Source organism: Vulpes lagopus, unplaced genomic scaffold (assembly GCF_018345385.1).
Source record: "Vulpes lagopus strain Blue_001 unplaced genomic scaffold, ASM1834538v1 ctg180, whole genome shotgun sequence".
Taxonomy (NCBI): Eukaryota; Metazoa; Chordata; class Mammalia; order Carnivora; family Canidae; genus Vulpes; species Vulpes lagopus.
In genome coordinates this window covers 122536-142452 of record NW_024570645.1, presented here as the reverse complement: position 1 = coordinate 142452, position 19917 = coordinate 122536, and the positions used below count along the sequence as shown (strand labels likewise).

Below are 19917 nucleotides of genomic sequence, written 5' to 3'. Positions count from 1 at the left end.
CTCAGATCCACCCAGGACATGAAATACAAATAAATGGATGACACATCCCTGGAAGGATATGGTTTTGTGCCCTGAGTGCAGGTCATGAATCTTCTTAGGAATCATTAAGGTGGAAAGACACAAGTCAATGAATGAGAGATTTGCTAAAAGGAAGTGCATAGTGGAATGTAAGGGTAAACATCACTCTAAACACAACAAGGAGGTTTCCCAGGATAACTGTTACATAAAACATTGGAGAAAAGGCAAGGAGAAAATTCAGTGCTGGTCTATAGGTAGAAAGTGCCAAGGATATAAACCAAAACACATCAGAATAATTTGATTCATACATTGGCTTTGCCTGGTGAAAACCTAAAATACCAAAACCATAATAATAAATCAAGAATTTAAAAATTATCATTTAAAAACACAGATTTGAGCTTTCCTTAACTCTGGCATTAAGAAGAAATATCCAGTAACAGCCATAAGATGTTTTTTAAAAATATAATGCATTGACTTATCCATTCAGCTAATATACTTAATGAGTACAACTAATATTCCTAATGAATATCTACCATTTGCATAGAGCTATGTCAAGTTCTGAGGTAAAACAGTGATCCTGACTTCAGGAGGTTTACAGGCTGAGGGTGGAACTAGACATTAAATAGCTTTAAATACAAATAGAACTCTGGTAATTAATTTAAAGAAATGAACTGTGGTGAATGTGTTTCTTAGGCAGAACCATAAAACCGCAAGAGTCACTTCCTTCGTCAAGATCATCTGGGTCCTCCTAATGGATGAAGGAGGCAATACGAGGAGATACAATGATTAGACATATATTTATTTCTGTGAAAGTCTCCCTAATCTTTTCATCTTCAAACTGCATCTGAGATCAAGGAGAAAGAGAGAGAAATGAAAAAAATATATATTTCCCCATGTATAGGAATGGAATTTTACTTCCAATGGAAATCTTTAAATTTGGAGGCTCCCCTTTGAGAATTTAACATTTAGAAATTACTTACATTGAAGAATTCTTTATACAAAATCATTTGATTTAAAAGCTGTTTAAAAAAAAAAAAAAAAAGCTGTTTAAAAAAAAAAAAAAAAAGCTGTTTAAATATTGACATGAAAGAAAAACACTCCTGAGACCAGATAGTGATTATACAGTGACTATAGGAGATATAGCTCTCTAAATATTGCCCTTCTGAAATCTGGGCTTTCTGGATTTCAGCGTGGTTTGAATAGCTAAGTGGCAAAACCAAGCTTGCCATTTTGTATTTCAAAGTTTTTAAGGCAGTTAATGATATCTCACAGAGAATTGAAAGAGGAAAGAGCTGATCCCTTCATGACGGCAGGGAGAGAAGAAATGTTTAGGATGCCTCAACTTCACAGCACCTTCTCAGTGATAGACTCATCTGTCCATAAACAACACATTTTATGAGATCACAAATTTTGAATCAATATGTCCTAGTCACATTTTTCTGAGACTATATCCTGGTCCATTAATAGAGACTTCTCACATAAGCAAATCCTTCTAACCGACCCTTAAAGCAGCTACCCTGCAGATGGATGATGCCAACAAATATCCAGTGGTTTTTCAGTCATGATTGTGAATTAGAATTATCTGAAACATCTTGGTGTAAAAAGCACATTTCTGGGATTTGGGCCCAGAATACTAATTCAGCAGGGCAATGATGGACCCAGATTATTTGCATTTATAAAGCATTGCAGGTGATTTTAACATGGGCAGTCTTCAAATTACACTTAGGAAAACAAAGTATTTTGGATTTTATCTTATTTCAAAACAGGAAAATGAGTTTCATAAAAAGCTTCCTCAAAATTCAAAGAAGTTCCTCCACTTAAAATCTATAGCTGTACTGCCTGTACACTGACTGACAAATTCCCTACAAAACCCCACAATTTGGGGAAAATTGGTGACTTTGGTAACTCAAGTTTCACTAACAAATCAGGCAGGCATACTCCTTCAATCTAGACAACTAGAGATTTCTGCACCTAAGGTGAAATAGTGCAAGGGTCCACATCCATTTTCATGAATCTGACCAAAGCAAGATGGAGTGGTGAGAAGAGACTGCAGATAAGAGTCATGGATGCTTCTAAACAGTCGGAAATGCCTGCGGGATCTAGCATCTACTTCAGCATTTACTACAGGACTGGTTCTGTGCTGAACATGCTGTGCGTGTGTGTGTGTATAATAACAGGACAAAATACAGAATCCTCAGAAATCAAAGAAAAACTGATGTAAGAAAGGAACTTTTTCCTAACCAACAAGACTGGATTGTTTCCCTCTCCTGCACTCAGATATCATGTTTATCGCTATCACAGATCTCACATGACAGCATATTTTGTGACCGTTCCCTTGCTTTTATTCCACTCAACTAAGAATGTGTTCTTAAATACTCTATGTTTGCTCCTAGTTCTGCTGATGTAGTCTGAACTATAGTAGGTGTTTGACATTTATTACTTGAATAATAAATGTATAAATGGTACTAGACATATCTTAATATAAAATGGCTATGTCTTAAGGTCTACAAAGTCAATTGCATCAATAAAACTAAGGAAATTAATCCAAAACAGATGGAAAAGAGATAATTTAAAAGCAAATCTATTTTTTCCACATTACAGGCACTGTGGAACCACTGCAGAATCTGAAGTAGCTATGATGTGGTTTCCTCCCAAAAGAATGCCGCCTCAATTGAAATAGAAGACACTGAAAGACTAGGCCCTTCTCTGAGTTTTGTTCAATGAACTCTCTGGAAGCCCTCGAATTTGGCATTTTAATTAAGACTACCTGTAAGAGTACTAATCACCCCCTCACTGAGGCAACAACGACACCTTATAACTTATTTTCCCCATCATTTTTGGGACCAGGCTGACCACAGCTGCTGTCTGAGCCACACAACTACAAAATCACCGCCACATCCCTGACAGGTGGCTGTCCAAGGTTGGGACGAAGGCCAGGTGCACCACCGACCTATTCTCAATCTGTAAGTACTGGGAAATATCACCACAACACACACCCCACTGCGCAGCTGGAGGAGAGAAGATGCCACCAGAAGCCTGTCCAGAGGACACTCCTTCAGTCGGCCCATTAAGTGGGGCCCTTCAAGGACATGTCCTGTAGGCACAGCACACAAGGAGAGGCGCAACCTCCCCGAAGGAGGTCCCAAACTAGGACGCCATCCGGATCTTCTCCGTGACCTGGCGCCACCTACCTGTTGGAGATCCAGGGTCCCCATCAAGTGGCTCGTGACATCTTCGGAGTCCTCAATGGGAAGCAGGTGGTCCCCTGGCGGAGTCCCCGCCGGCCAGCACCCCTGAGCCTATGGGAAGTCCTCGTTGCCCTTTGAGGGGTCCATGCACACCTGAGGTCCCATGCACGCAGCCAGCCCCCGCCCCCACCCTTGTGTGTTAAGTAGCAGCAGATCCTGCCCCCAGGCCTCACTGCCCTTCGAGGGGTCCCACGCCCACCTGAGGCTCCACACAGCCAGCACCCCCCCCCGGCAGTTTGAGCAACAGTGAATCCCACCCCGAGGCCCTCTGGACACCCCAGCCTCCACAGCCAGAGGATGCCGGCGACCTGCATGCATAGAACTCTGAAGGAAAACTGGCAGCCCAGGCACCTGGCCCTGCTCCCTGTCGCCCCTGCGCAGGATCCCAGGACCCCCCAAAGCACTGAGCGCTGCACATGAGCACAGCTGGCAGGGTGTGGACGGTGCTGCTCCAGGACAGCTTCTGGGCCCACTCCGTCCATAGCTCAACACTGACACCTGATGCTGTCTCTTTTGATGTTATTTCAAAATTTCAGAGGCAACAGAAGTGCCTTCCCACCTGGGACTTATTTGAACGGAGGGCTAGGGGAAGGCTCGGGACACTCAATACTTTTGTCCCATTTCTTCAGAGGGAAATTCACACGTCCCTGAAAAATTTTTAAATAATGGCATTAAGAGGAAACCATGAGAGTCCCATAAAATAATGTCTATCTCTAATAGGATTCAAATTATTAAGAATATATTCTCCTCCTTTTTTATTTCTTTTTTTTAATTTTTTTTTATTTATTTATGATAGGAACACAGTGAGAGAGAGAGGCAGAGACACAGGCAGAGGGAGAAGCAGGCTCCATGCACCGGGAGCCTGACGTGGGATTCGATCCCGGATCTCCAGGATCGCGCCCTGGGCCAAAGGCAGGCGCCAAACCGCTGCGCCACCCAGGGATCCCTCTCCTCCTTTTTATTTCATTGTATTCTAGCATTTTATAAATATTACTTTATCTTTCAGATTTTAAGCCTTCTTTTTTTTGTCTTCAACAGTTTAAGAGAGGAATATGGTGTCATCTTCCTGAAAGCTCTTGTGGTATCCACTCTTTGTTTTAATTGAAGTATAATTGACAGATAATACCCTATGAACTTCGGGTGTACGTCACAGTGATCAGAACTTTTATAAAATAAAAAGTGATCCCCTCAGCAAGTCTAGTTACTGTCAACATACAAAGTTATTACCATATTATCGACTATTTTCCTATGCTGTACATCATATCCCTGACATTTATTTGATAACCAAACGTTTGTATCTCTTAATTTTCCTTCACCTATTTTGTCTATCCTCCACCCACTTCCCATATGATAAACACCACTTTGTTCTCTGTGTCTGTAAGTCTGTTTCTTTTGTTCATTTCTTTTTTTTTTTAGACTCCACATTTAAGTAAAATCATATGGTATTTGTCTTTCTCTGTCTTACTTATTTAACTTCCAATAATACCCTCTAGGTCCATGCATTTTGTCTTAAAGGATAACATTTCATTCTTTCTTAATGGCCAAATAATATTCCAATATTCCATGATATAGGTAATATACAGATATATAAAAAGATATATAGGTACCACTTCTTTATCCATTCATCTACATTTGGACACTTAGGTTGCTTCTATATCTTGACTATTATACATAATGCTGCAGTGCACATAGACAGCATATATCTCTTTTAAGCTCTTTAAATGTTTGCATAGATGGGTGTAATTCATCATAGAATTTGACTATGCCCAAAGTTTATAAAATCAAAATACAGTATTATTACAGTGGCAAGCAAGAGGACTCCTGAGAAATTTATCCTAAAGCAGCTGTTTTCAATCTGTGTTCTTTTAGTGTTTGTGAAAATGTGTGACATTACAGCCATAAGAGAAGCCAGAAGTGCCCTGGAGCATGCTTCTCCTTATTGCAAACATTGTCTAGGGGCAGCCTGGGTTGCTCAGTGGTTTAGCGTTGCCTTAAGCCCAGGATGTGATCCTGGAGACCTGGGATCAAGTCACACGTCAGGGTCCCCGTGAGGAACCTGCTTCTCCCTCTGCCTGTGTCTCTGTCTCTCTGTGTCTCTCATGAATAAATAAAGTCTTTAAAAAAGGAAACATTGTCTAAAATTATTGGCAGTTTCATCCAGTTACTCAAGTAATTTGCTCATTACCTGATTCTCTCCTTTTGTGTGACATTTCAGAATCGAAGTACAAGAAAACTGAACTCTTTAACCATTAGTTTAGTTAATACAAAAGTTACCTCTTGCTTATGATTATCTTCTTAAGATCCAAAGACATCTAAAAATTCAGCATGAGATCTGAATCTGTGGTACTCAAACACACTTCTGAATAGATGATTCCCCAAGGGACAGAATTGACTCAGTAAGACAGTGTAAATGTAGTGATTATTTACAGTCTGTGGGTAAAAATTTATTAATTTTCTAAACCAAAAAAAAATTTTTTTCTAAACCAATGAACTTTATTTTTTAATTTTTTTATTGGAGTTCAATTTACCAACATATAGCATAACACCCGGTGCTCATCCCATCAAGTGCCCCCCTCTATGCCTATCACCCAGTCACTTTAAATAGTAACACAATAGCTTATTTTACAACATGAAATACAGAGCCAGAAATACTGATTTTTTTTCCTGTGAGAAAATGAACTTCTGTAATTGAATTTTACTGGCATACATTCTTTTTTTTTCACTAAAAAGTTTAAGCATAATACACATTTATAAGAAAAAGTATACTTTTTAAATCAATAAGACCTTTAAATAGTGTCTTTTTCCTTCTCTCAGGCTTTCAATGCCAGGAGATTCCTAAGGCATTTTATTCTCAACTAGCTTCCTTGTGCTGAGTGTCTTACATCTTGAATGCCTATGAATTATCAGCTCATGCTGTATTGAACTATATTTAGGAAATTAAATTCATTTCCTATTAATATTTTACACAAAATACTTGTAAGAGAAATCTGATTTAACAAAGAAAGAAATATAATTTGCAAGTGCATTCTGAAGGGAATGTATGGAGTTAAATGTATGAATGTACATGTATGTGTATTCATAATGAAGTTATATAGTAATTACTATGTAAGTATACTAATATTATATTACAATGCCATTTTATTTTTTTTTTTTTTTTTTTTTTACTAATTAACTTTTATTGGTGTTTAATTTACCAACATACAGAAAAACACCCAGTGCTCATCCCGTCAAGTGTCCACCTCAGTGCCCGTCACCCATTCCCCTCCAACACCCGCCCTCCTCCCCTTCCACCACCCCTAGTTCGTTTCCCCGAGTTAGGAGTCTTTATGTTCTGTCTCCCTTCCTGATATTTCCCAACATTTCTTTTCCCTTCCTTTATATTCCCTTTCACTATTATTCATATTCCCCAAATGAATGAGAACATACACTGTTTGTCCTTCTCCGATTGACTTATTTCACTCAGCATAATACCCTCCAGTTCCATCCACGTTGAAGCAAATGGTGGGTATTTGTCGTTTCTAATTGCTGAGTAATATTCCATTGTATACATAAACCACATCTTCTTTATCCATTCATCTTTCGATGGACAACAATGCCATTTTATACTTACAAGTTATGTTTATAATATAAAACTATTTTAACTGTTTTTATTTTATTTTGTATATTTTTTATTGGAGTTCGATTTGCCAACATATAACATAATAACCAATGCTCATCCTGTCAAGTGCCCCCCTCAGTGCCCATCACCCAGTAAAATTATATTAAAATAATATAATTATTGTAATGTAATATAAGCCATACAATATCAGGTAGTGATATTATAATGTCATAAAATTTTATTTAAAGCATAAAATTATACAGAAGTATATACATGATTTTTGTTGTGATCTACAACTATTTCCCTGCAATATAACACAATACAAATTATATCAGTAAAACATCAGAATGAAATCTTTGCACAAATCATATTAAAGAAATTATATCCCGTAAATGAGTAAGAACATGTAGGCCTATGGAAAGTTGTGATTCAATGAGAAGTCACATGGTGGTTACACAGTTTCTTCATAGCTATTTTCATCTCTTTATTTCTCAGTGTGTAGATAAGGGGGTTCAAGAGTGGAGTAAAAATGGTGTAAAACACAGACAGGAGCTTGTCCACAGAGAACCGACTGAAAGGCCACACATAAATGAAAATGCAGGGCCCAAAGAAGAGTGTGACAACCATGATGTGTGCAGAGCAAGTGGAGAGTGCTTTGGATACCCCACCAGCAGTGCGCTGTCGGACAGTGATGAGGATGACAGTGTAAGAAACCAAAAGGAGCAGAAAGCAGCTCATGGAGAGTAATCCACTATCTGAGATCATAAGGATACCTAAGACGTAGGTGTCCATGCAGGCAAGCTTGATTACAAGAGGCAGGTCACAAAAGAAGCTGTCTACCTCATTGGGGCCACAGTACGGTAAATTCACAGTAAAGGCTACTTGACTGATGGAATGCACAAAGCCAATGACCCATGAGACCAACACCAGCCCCACGCAGGTCTGCCGTCTCATCATGGTCATATAATGCAGAGGTTTACATATAGCCACGTATCTGTCATAGGCCATGGAAACCAGAAGTACCATCTCAGCCCCACCAATAAAGTGCAAGAAGAAGATTTGAGCCATACATCCTCCAAAGGAGATAAGCTTTCGGTCACTAAGAAAGTCCCTGAGCATCTTGGGGGTGGCAAAGGAGGCAAGCCATATGTCTAAGAAAGATAGGTTTCCTAGCAGGAAGTACATAGGAGAGGAGTGCAAGTGTGAGTCAGAAATTACAGTGACCACAATGATGAGGTTACCCAGCACACTGGCCACATAGATCCCAGAGAAAAATATGAAGAATAAATGCTGGAGATGTCGGGACGTGCAGAGTCCATACAACACAAATTCTGACACCAAGGAATAATTCTGCAACTTCATTATCTCCAGTTTCAGGCTGTGTTCTGAATCTATATGAAGAAAGGAGGTGGATATGAAGGGGCCTGTCAAATATTAGGCACATGAAATTGATCACCTAAATTTTTTTTCCTTTCTTTTTTTTTAAATAAATTAATTTTTATTGGTGTTCAATTTACCAACATATAGAAAAACACCCAGTGCTCATCCCGTCAAGTGTCCCCCTCAGTGCCCGTCACCCATTCTTCCCCACCCCCCGCCCTCCTCCCCTTCCACCACCCTAGTTCGTTTCCCAGAGTTAGGAGTCTTTATGTTCTGTCTCCCTTAAATTTTATCTGAATGTAATTTTAATTTGTAAGATGTTAATTCAAAATGCAATACAGAGAAGATTAAAGCCAAGCCCAGCCATAGAATTTGCTCTTCTCTCATATTAAGGCTGCTTGGAATCTTCCTTTTGTTATTTTTTAAATCTACTTTATTAAGATAAAATGTACTTATGCACTAAAATTCACCCATTTTAAGTGTAAGACACAATGATTTTTAAACAGATTTATGGAGTTATGCAGTCATGTCCACAATGCTTTCTTTGAAATCTTGGCAATCCAGACAGTTTCTGAGACTTCTCCTGGTAGCCGTGAAATTATCTCTTCCTTCCGTATTCATTTGTTCATTCACAAGCTCACTATTCAGACCGTGTCTATGTAGCACTGACAGTTTTCCAATCTCACTTAAATCAGTTAATAAAGCATTAAGTATAAAGGAAACTAAACCTATTAACATAAGGTTCACAAAGCTCCCTCCTTCCCACATTTTACTACTGCTCTTATCCAACCCAACTCAATCAGTTGGGTTTGCGATTAAAGAGCCCATGATCCAATCATTTATAGGTTTACTGTGTATAAACTGACTACTTATGACAGGATTTTAGAGTGGTTTCAATGAAAGAAATATTTTTCAAGAGCTCTCAACAAGGACCAGAATATAGAACCCATGCAATAATTTTTTGGGTGGATGGTGTAGTTTTTACAATATACATGAGTGATTGATAAGTTCAGCATTTTATTAAAAATGTAGTTCTGAACTTCCAGAAGAACTGGGATGGAATGGATAGGTCTCATTATCAGTTTATCACGGAAATGAGGTGACACCCCACTCTTCTCACTAAGAGGAAGATATTGTATAAACCTTTTTATAAAGATACTGAACAGAATTCTTCAGAGTAATTTCACAAAAGATGCAGAACTGTCCTTTGTATGAACTCTTAGTATGTTAGCCCTTTATAAGATTGAAGACTATAACATGAAACAACAGTTTGGTAAGGCTTCTCTTACAGGGAACTAAAGTAACATATATCGGATTTGAAATATTCTGATGATGGGAATATATAGTAATAGAATTTAAAAATCTAGAGGAATTAATGTCTATTATATCTGTTTGAGCCCACTCGAATGGCAACAGTCTCAGGCAGGTTTTTGTCAGGATAATGGACTCAAAATCCTTTTGTTCCTTTTAAACTTTTCTAAATGGATTTTATTAAAAGATTTCATTGCAAGACTCTTTGGCTGTAGGCGCTAACCCTCTTTAGAATGGGATTATAAATTTAAATTTAACCACCACCAAGACACAATGGGTATAATCACAACTCAAGATCTCTTCACAAGTTAAGTTAGATGACCTAACACCAGCTAACTTACATATTACAGACCATAATGGCTGTTCTTTTATTGGTATATTTTGCTCTATAGCCATGAAGTTTTCCTCATGTAAACCTAAAACATAACTGCATTTCATTTAGTGTGTTTTAGAGATTAGGTGAACAGAACGTCAAAGCAACCAGATGGAAACATGGGAAACAAGCAAAAAAAGAAATGTTTTACTTGCTATTGAATTAAAAGTGCTCTGAAATTAGATATTGGTGACAGTTGCACAACTCTGTAAATATGCTAAAAACCATTTAATTGGACACTGGAAATGATGTAAATTATATAGCAATGGTATGTAAATTATATAGCAATACACTTTTGAAAAAGGTTGTTAAAAGAAGTGGAGGAAATTAATTTAAACAGGGTTCTGATTTCAGAGAACACTTCATGACTTACAAATGCATTTTAAAGTTTGATAAATGTTGAATTTATACTCAGAAGCAAATGAGGAAGGTTTTGCATACCTACAAATGCTACTTAGGAAACAAATACAACAATGACAAAATTTGACTTTAACTGACAATGACTTTAATGTAAAAAATAATAGACTGTATTGATCTCTGGTTGACTTGTATGTTCAGAAACAGATTCACTAAATGTCTATCAAAGGCTATTTACTAACCTGGGGTTGGATGCTCACTGCTGACGCTGTTGACACTTCAGCTTGTATTTCAAGTCTATGATGTCTGGTTAGAACTTTTGAAAACATATATGCTTTGTTTCCTATAAACAATGTAATAATCTCTTTCTCCTCCTCCTGGAAAATAATTTGGAAAAATATCACTTTAAGAAGCTAGAGAACTTCATATTTGAGCCTTCTTCAGACTTTAGATGTAAATATCTACATTCTGTCTGCCATAAAATTAAGTATCCCTTAAAGATGGGTCATTTATGGCCAATTACCATCATGGAGCTTGGGGAATAAATTATCTTCAAGTGGAAATATGTGCTAATAAGTCATGTTCATTTCCACAAGTGAGAAAGGAAGATATATATATTTTTTATTTGAAGTTCAATTTGCCAACATACAGTATAACACCCAGTGCCAGGAGCACCCAGTGCTCATCCCGTCAAGTGCCCCCCTCAGTGCCCATCACCCAGTCACCCCGTTCCCCGCCCCCCCCCCTCAAACTTTCCACCCACCCCTCGTTCCTTTCCCAGAGTTAGGAGTCTCTCATGTTCTGTCACCCTCACTGGTACTTCCCACTCATTTTCTCTCCTTTCCTCTTTATTCCCTTTTACTATTTCTTATATTCCCTGTATGAATGAAACCATAAATGTTTGTCCTTCTCTGATTGACTTACTTCACTCAGCATAATACCCTCCAGTTCCATTTATGTCCAGACAGATGCGTGGGTATTCGTCATTTCTGATGGCTGAGTTATATTCCATTGTATACCATAGACCACAGCTTCTTTAATGTGCGCTGACAGAGTAGAAAAGGCCTTAGACAAACCACCTGAGGAATGTTTCCAGACAGTGACCAGGATGAAAACTTAGGAAATAAGCAATGAGAAGAAGGCGCCCATGGAAATGAACCTGCTGTTGGCAGTCACCATGAATTCCATCCTGTAAGGGTCTGCACAGGCACGTTTGATGAACAAGGAAGTTCAAAGCAAAAGCTGTCTATCTCATTAGGACCACAAAAGTCAAGTGGACAACAAAAGCTAACTGGGCCACTGAATGAATGAGGCCAAACAGCCCAAGCACCAGACAGAAGCAAAATTCACATCTGCGGGCTCATGATAGTCAGATAGTGGAGAGGCTTACATATGGCCACATAGCGATCCAAGACTATGGCAATGAGCAGCACCATCTCAGATCCACCCAGGACATGAAATACAAATAAATGGATGACACATCCCTGGAAGGATATGGTTTTGTGCCCTGAGTGCAGGTCATGAATCTTCTTAGGAATCATTAAGGTGGAAAGACACAAGTCAATGAATGAGAGATTTGCTAAAAGGAAGTGCATAGTGGAATGTAAGGGTAAACATCACTCTAAACACAACAAGGAGGTTTCCCAGGATAACTGTTACATAAAACATTGGAGAAAAGGCAAGGAGAAAATTCAGTGCTGGTCTATAGGTAGAAAGTGCCAAGGATATAAACCAAAACACATCAGAATAATTTGATTCATACATTGGCTTTGCCTGGTGAAAACCTAAAATACCAAAACCATAATAATAAATCAAGAATTTAAAAATTATCATTTAAAAACACAGATTTGAGCTTTCCTTAACTCTGGCATTAAGAAGAAATATCCAGTAACAGCCATAAGATGTTTTTTAAAAATATAATGCATTGACTTATCCATTCAGCTAATATACTTAATGAGTACAACTAATATTCCTAATGAATATCTACCATTTGCATAGAGCTATGTCAAGTTCTGAGGTAAAACAGTGATCCTGACTTCAGGAGGTTTACAGGCTGAGGGTGGAACTAGACATTAAATAGCTTTAAATACAAATAGAACTCTGGTAATTAATTTAAAGAAATGAACTGTGGTGAATGTGTTTCTTAGGCAGAACCATAAAACCGCAAGAGTCACTTCCTTCGTCAAGATCATCTGGGTCCTCCTAATGGATGAAGGAGGCAATACGAGGAGATACAATGATTAGACATATATTTATTTCTGTGAAAGTCTCCCTAATCTTTTCATCTTCAAACTGCATCTGAGATCAAGGAGAAAGAGAGAGAAATGAAAAAAATATATATTTCCCCATGTATAGGAATGGAATTTTACTTCCAATGGAAATCTTTAAATTTGGAGGCTCCCCTTTGAGAATTTAACATTTAGAAATTACTTACATTGAAGAATTCTTTATACAAAATCATTTGATTTAAAAGCTGTTTAAATATTGACATGAAAGAAAAACACTCCTGAGACCAGATAATGATTATACAGTGACTATAGGAGATATAGCTCTCTAAATATTGCCCTTCTGAAATCTGGGCTTTCTGGATTTCAGCGTGGTTTGAATAGCTAAGTGGCAAAACCAAGCTTGCCATTTTGTATTTCAAAGTTTTTAAGGCAGTTAATGATATCTCACAGAGAATTGAAAGAGGAAAGAGCTGATCCCTTCATGACGGCAGGGAGAGAAGAAATGTTTAGGATGCCTCAACTTCACAGCACCTTCTCAGTGATAGACTCATCTGTCCATAAACAACACATTTTATGAGATCACAAATTTTGAATCAATATGTCCTAGTCACATTTTTCTGAGACTATATCCTGGTCCATTAATAGAGACTTCTCACATAAGCAAATCCTTCTAACCGACCCTTAAAGCAGCTACCCCTGCAGATGGATGATGCCAACAAATATCCAGTGGTTTTTCAGTCATGATTGTGAATTAGAATTATCTGAAACATCTTGGTGTAAAAAGCACATTTCTGGGATTTGGGCCCAGAATACTAATTCAGCAGGGCAATGATGGACCCAGATTATTTGCATTTATAAAGCATTGCAGGTGATTTTAACATGGGCAGTCTTCAAATTACACTTAGGAAAACAAAGTATTTTGGATTTTATCTTATTTCAAAACAGGAAAATGAGTTTCATAAAAAGCTTCCTCAAAATTCAAAGAAGTTCCTCCACTTAAAATCTATAGCTGTACTGCCTGTACACTGACTGACAAATTCCCTACAAAACCCCACAATTTGGAGAAAATTGGTGACTTTGGTAACTCAAGTTTCACTAACAAATCAGGCAGGCATACTCCTTCAATCTAGACAACTAGAGATTTCTGCACCTAAGGTGAAATAGTGCAAGGGTCCACATCCATTTTCATGAATCTGACCAAAGCAAGATGGAGTGGTGAGAAGAGACTGCAGATAAGAGTCATGGATGCTTCTAAACAGTCGGAAATGCCTGCGGGATCTAGCATCTACTTCAGCATTTACTACAGGACTGGTTCTGTGCTGAACATGCTGTGCGTGTGTGTGTGTATAATAACAGGACAAAATACAGAATCCTCAGAAATCAAAGAAAAACTGATGTAAGAAAGGAACTTTTTCCTAACCAACAAGACTGGATTGTTTCCCTCTCCTGCACTCAGATATCATGTTTATCGCTATCACAGATCTCACATGACAGCATATTTTGTGACCGTTCCCTTGCTTTTATTCCACTCAACTAAGAATGTGTTCTTAAATACTCTATGTTTGCTCCTAGTTCTGCTGATGTAGTCTGAACTATAGTAGGTGTTTGACATTTATTACTTGAATAATAAATGTATAAATGGTACTAGACATATCTTAATATAAAATGGCTATGTCTTAAGGTCTACAAAGTCAATTGCATCAATAAAACTAAGGAAATTAATCCAAAACAGATGGAAAAGAGATAATTTAAAAGCAAATCTATTTTTTCCACATTACAGGCACTGTGGAACCACTGCAGAATCTGAAGTAGCTATGATGTGGTTTCCTCCCAAAAGAATGCCGCCTCAATTGAAATAGAAGACACTGAAAGACTAGGCCCTTCTCTGAGTTTTGTTCAATGAACTCTCTGGAAGCCCTCGAATTTGGCATTTTAATTAAGACTACCTGTAAGAGTACTAATCACCCCCTCACTGAGGCAACAACGACACCTTATAACTTATTTTCCCCATCATTTTTGGGACCAGGCTGACCACAGCTGCTGTCTGAGCCACACAACTACAAAATCACCGCCACATCCCTGACAGGTGGCTGTCCAAGGTTGGGACGAAGGCCAGGTGCACCACCGACCTATTCTCAATCTGTAAGTACTGGGAAATATCACCACAACACACACCCCACTGCGCAGCTGGAGGAGAGAAGATGCCACCAGAAGCCTGTCCAGAGGACACTCCTTCAGTCGGCCCATTAAGTGGGGCCCTTCAAGGACATGTCCTGTAGGCACAGCACACAAGGAGAGGCGCAACCTCCCCGAAGGAGGTCCCAAACTAGGACGCCATCCGGATCTTCTCCGTGACCTGGCGCCACCTACCTGTTGGAGATCCAGGGTCCCCATCAAGTGGCTCGTGACATCTTCGGAGTCCTCAATGGGAAGCAGGTGGTCCCCTGGCGGAGTCCCCGCCGGCCAGCACCCCTGAGCCTATGGGAAGTCCTCGTTGCCCTTTGAGGGGTCCATGCACACCTGAGGTCCCATGCACGCAGCCAGCCCCCGCCCCCACCCTTGTGTGTTAAGTAGCAGCAGATCCTGCCCCCAGGCCTCACTGCCCTTCGAGGGGTCCCACGCCCACCTGAGGCTCCACACAGCCAGCCCCCCCCCCCGGCAGTTTGAGCAACAGTGAATCCCACCCCGAGGCCCTCTGGACACCCCAGCCTCCACAGCCAGAGGATGCCGGCGACCTGCATGCATAGAACTCTGAAGGAAAACTGGCAGCCCAGGCACCTGGCCCTGCTCCCTGTCGCCCCTGCGCAGGATCCCAGGACCCCCCAAAGCACTGAGCGCTGCACATGAGCACAGCTGGCAGGGTGTGGACGGTGCTGCTCCAGGACAGCTTCTGGGCCCACTCCGTCCATAGCTCAACACTGACACCTGATGCTGTCTCTTTTGATGTTATTTCAAAATTTCAGAGGCAACAGAAGTGCCTTCCCACCTGGGACTTATTTGAACGGAGGGCTAGGGGAAGGCTCGGGACACTCAATACTTTTGTCCCATTTCTTCAGAGGGAAATTCACACGTCCCTGAAAAATTTTTAAATAATGGCATTAAGAGGAAACCATGAGAGTCCCATAAAATAATGTCTATCTCTAATAGGATTCAAATTATTAAGAATATATTCTCCTCCTTTTTTATTTCTTTTTTTTAAATTTTTTTTTATTTATTTATGATAGGAACACAGTGAGAGAGAGAGGCAGAGACACAGGCAGAGGGAGAAGCAGGCTCCATGCACCGGGAGCCTGACGTGGGATTCGATCCCGGATCTCCAGGATCGCGCCCTGGGCCAAAGGCAGGCGCCAAACCGCTGCGCCACCCAGGGATCCCTCTCCTCCTTTTTATTTCATTGTATTCTAGCATTTTATAAATATTACTTTATCTTTCAGATTTTAAGCCTTCTTTTTTTTGTCTTCAACAGTTTAAGAGAGGAATATGGTGTCATCTTCCTGAAAGCTCTTGTGGTATCCACTCTTTGTTTTAATTGAATTATAACTGACAGATAATACCCTATGAACTTCGGGTGTACGTCACAGTGATCAGAACTTTTATAAAATAAAAAGTGATCCCCTCAGCAAGTCTAGTTACTGTCAACATACAAAGTTATTACCATATTATCGACTATTTTCCTATGCTGTACATCATATCCCTGACATTATTTGATAACCAAACGTTTGTATCTCTTAATTTTCCTTCACCTATAGTCTATCCTCCACCCACTTCCCGTATGATAATACACCACTTGTTCTCTGTGTCTGTAAGTCTGTTTCTTTTTTTTTTTTAGACTCCACATTTAAGTAAAATCATATGGTATTGTCTTTCTCTGTCTTACTTATTTAACTTCCAATAATACCCTCTAGGTCCAGCATTTTGTCTTACATGGATAACATTTCATTCTTTCTTAATGGCCAAATAATATTCCAATATTCCATGATATAGGTAATATACAGATATATAAAAGATATTATAGGTACCACTTCTTTATCCATTCATCTACATTTGGACACTTAGGTTGCTTCTATTATCTTGACTATTATACATAATGCTGCAGTGCAATAGACAGCATATATCTCTTTTAAGCTCTTTAAATGTTTGCATAGATGGGTGTAATTCATCATAGAATTTGACTATGCCCAAAGTTTATAAAATCAAAATACAGTATTATTACAGTGGCAAGCAAGAGGACTCCTGAGAAATTTATCCTAAAGCAGCTAGTTTTCAATCTGTGTTCTTTTAGTGTTTGTGAAAATGTGTGACATTACAGCCATAAGAGAAGGCCAGAAGTGCCCTGGAGCATGCTTCTCCTTATTGCAAACATTGTCTAGGGGCCAGCCCTGGGTTGCTCAGAGGTTTATGCGTTGCCTTATAGCCACGTATCTGTCATAGGCCATGGAAACAGAAGTACATCTCAGCCCCACCAATAAAGTGCAAGAAGAAGATTTGAGCCATACATCTCCAAAGGAGATAAGCTTTCGGTCTCTAGGAAAGTCCCTGAGCATCTTGGGGGTGGCAAAGGAGGCAAGCCATATTTCAAAGAAAGATAGGTTTCTAGCAGGAAGTACATAGGAGAGGAGTGCAAGTGTGAGTCAGAAATTACAGTGACCACAATGATGAGGTTACCCAGCACACTGGCCACATAGATCCCAGAGAAAAATATGAAGAATAAAATGCTGGAGATGTCGGGACGTGCAGAGTCCATACAACACAAATTCTGACACCAAGGAATAATTCTGCAACTTCATTATCTCCAGTTTCAGGCTGTGTTCTGAATCTATATGAAGAAAGGAGGTGGATATGAAGGGGCCTGTCAAATATTAGGCACATGAAATTGATCACCTAAATTTTTTTTCCTTTCTTTTTTTTTAATTTTTTTATTGGAGTTCAATTTACCAACATATAGCATAACACCCGGTGCTCATCCCATCAAGTGCCCCCCTCTATGCCTATCACCCAGTCACTTTAAATAGTAACACAATAGCTTATTTTTACAACATGAAATACAGAGCCAGAAATACTGATTTTTTTTCCTGTGAGAAAATGAACTTCTGTAATTGAATTTTACTGGCATACATTCTTTTTTTTCACTAAAAAGTTTAAGCATAATACACATTTATAAGAAAAAGTATACTTTTTAAATCAATAAGACCTTTAAATAGTGTCTTTTTCCTTCTCTCAGGCTTTCAATGCCAGGAGATTCCTAAGGCATTTTATCTCAACTAGCTTCCTTGTGCTGAGTGTCTTACATCTTGAATGCCTATGAATTATCAGCTCATGCTGTATTGAACTATATTTAGGAAATTAAATTCATTTCCTATTAATATTTTACACAAAATACTTGTAAGAGAAATCTGATTTAACAAAGAAAGAAATATAATTTGCAAGTGCATTCTGAAGGGAATGTATGGAGTTAAATGTATGAATGTACATGTATGTGTATTCATAATGAAGTTATATAGTAATTACTATGTAAGTATACTAATATTATATTACAATGCCATTTATACTTACAAGTTATGTTTATAATATAAAACTATTTTAACTGTTTTTATTTTATTTTGTATATTTTTTATTGGAGTTCGATTTGCCAACATATAACATAATAACCAATGCTCATCCTGTCAAGTGCCCCCCTCAGTGCCCATCACCCAGTAAAATTATATTAAAATAATATAATTATTGTAATGTAATATAAGCCATACAATATCAGGTAGTGATATTATAATGTCATAAAATTTTATTTAAAGCATAAAATTATACAGAAGTATATACATGATTTTTGTTGTGATCTACAACTATTTCCCTGCAATATAACACAATACAAATTATATCAGTAAAACATCAGAATGAAATCTTTGCACAAATCATATTAAAGAAATTATATCCCGTAAATGAGTAAGAACATGTAGGCCTATGGAAAGTTGTGATTCAATGAGAAGTCACATGGTGGTTACACAGTTTCTTCATAGCTATTTTCATCTCTTTATTTCTCAGTGTGTAGATAAGGGGGTTCAAGAGTGGAGTAAAAATGGTGTAAAACACAGACAGGAGCTTGTCCACAGAGAACCGACTGAAAGGCCACACATAAATGAAAATGCAGGGCCCAAAGAAGAGTGTGACAACCATGATGTGTGCAGAGCAAGTGGAGAGTGCTTTGGATACCCCACCAGCAGTGCGCTGTCGGACAGTGATGAGGATGACAGTGTAAGAAACCAAAAGGAGCAGAAAGCAGCTCATGGAGAGTAATCCACTATCTGAGATCATAAGGATACCTAAGACGTAGGTGTCCATGCAGGCAAGCTTGATTACAAGAGGCAGGTCACAAAAGAAGCTGTCTACCTCATTGGGGCCACAGTACGGTAAATTCACAGTAAAGGCTACTTGACTGATGGAATGCACAAAGCCAATGACCCATGAGACCAACACCAGCCCCACGCAGGTCTGCCGTCTCATCATGGTCATATAATGCAGAGGTTTACATATAGCCACGTATCTGTCATAGGCCATGGAAACCAGAAGTACCATCTCAGCCCCACCAATAAAGTGCAAGAAGAAGATTTGAGCCATACATCCTCCAAAGGAGATAAGCTTTCGGTCACTAAGAAAGTCCCTGAGCATCTTGGGGGTGGCAAAGGAGGCAAGCCATATGTCTAAGAAAGATAGGTTTCCTAGCAGGAAGTACATAGGAGAGGAGTGCAAGTGTGAGTCAGAAATTACAGTGACCACAATGATGAGGTTACCCAGCACACTGGCCACATAGATCCCAGAGAAAAATATGAAGAATAAATGCTGGAGATGTCGGGACGTGCAGAGTCCATACAACACAAATTCTGACACCAAGGAATAATTCTGCAACTTCATTATCTCCAGTTTCAGGCTGTGTTCTGAATCTATATGAAGAAAGGAGGTGGATATGAAGGGGCCTGTCAAATATTAGGCACATGAAATTGATCACCTAAATTTTTTTTCCTTTCTTTTTTTTTAAATAAATTAATTTTTATTGGTGTTCAATTTACCAACATATAGAAAAACACCCAGTGCTCATCCCGTCAAGTGTCCCCCTCAGTGCCCGTCACCCATTCTTCCCCACCCCCCGCCCTCCTCCCCTTCCACCACCCTAGTTCATTTCCCAGAGTTAGGAGTCTTTATGTTCTGTCTCCCTTAAATTTTATCTGAATGTAATTTTAATTTGTAAGATGTTAATTCAAAATGCAATACAGAGAAGATTAAAGCCAAGCCCAGCCATAGAATTTGCTCTTCTCTCATATTAAGGCTGCTTGGAATCTTCCTTTTGTTATTTTTTAAATCTACTTTATTAAGATAAAATGTACTTATGCACTAAAATTCACCCATTTTAAGTGT

At 38.9% G+C, this 19917-nt stretch overlaps 2 protein-coding genes and 1 pseudogene across 2 annotated transcripts; all 3 read right to left on the bottom strand.

The window, feature by feature from the left end:
* Positions 1–7293: 7293 nt before the first annotated feature.
* Positions 7294–8226, bottom strand: LOC121483837 (olfactory receptor 4K14). Its single transcript, XM_041742357.1, has one exon. The coding sequence runs from the start codon at positions 8224–8226 to the stop codon at positions 7294–7296; it is 933 nt and encodes a 310-aa protein (XP_041598291.1).
* A 1245-nt stretch (positions 8227–9471) lies between these two features.
* On the bottom strand, positions 9472–17300 carry LOC121483836 (annotated as a pseudogene).
* Positions 17301–18483: 1183 nt separating this feature from the next.
* Positions 18484–19416, bottom strand: LOC121483835 (olfactory receptor 4K14). Its single transcript, XM_041742355.1, has one exon. It carries the CDS (start codon positions 19414–19416, stop codon positions 18484–18486), a length of 933 nt encoding a protein of 310 aa, XP_041598289.1.
* Positions 19417–19917: the final 501 nt, after the last annotated feature.

Bases quoted from the DNA above. Each gene is read 5' to 3' on its own strand.
- LOC121483837 (XM_041742357.1), bottom strand. From the start codon at position 8,226: ATGAAGTTGCAGAATTATTCCTTGGTGTCAGAATTTGTGTTGTATGGA.
- LOC121483835 (XM_041742355.1), bottom strand. From the start codon at position 19,416: ATGAAGTTGCAGAATTATTCCTTGGTGTCAGAATTTGTGTTGTATGGA.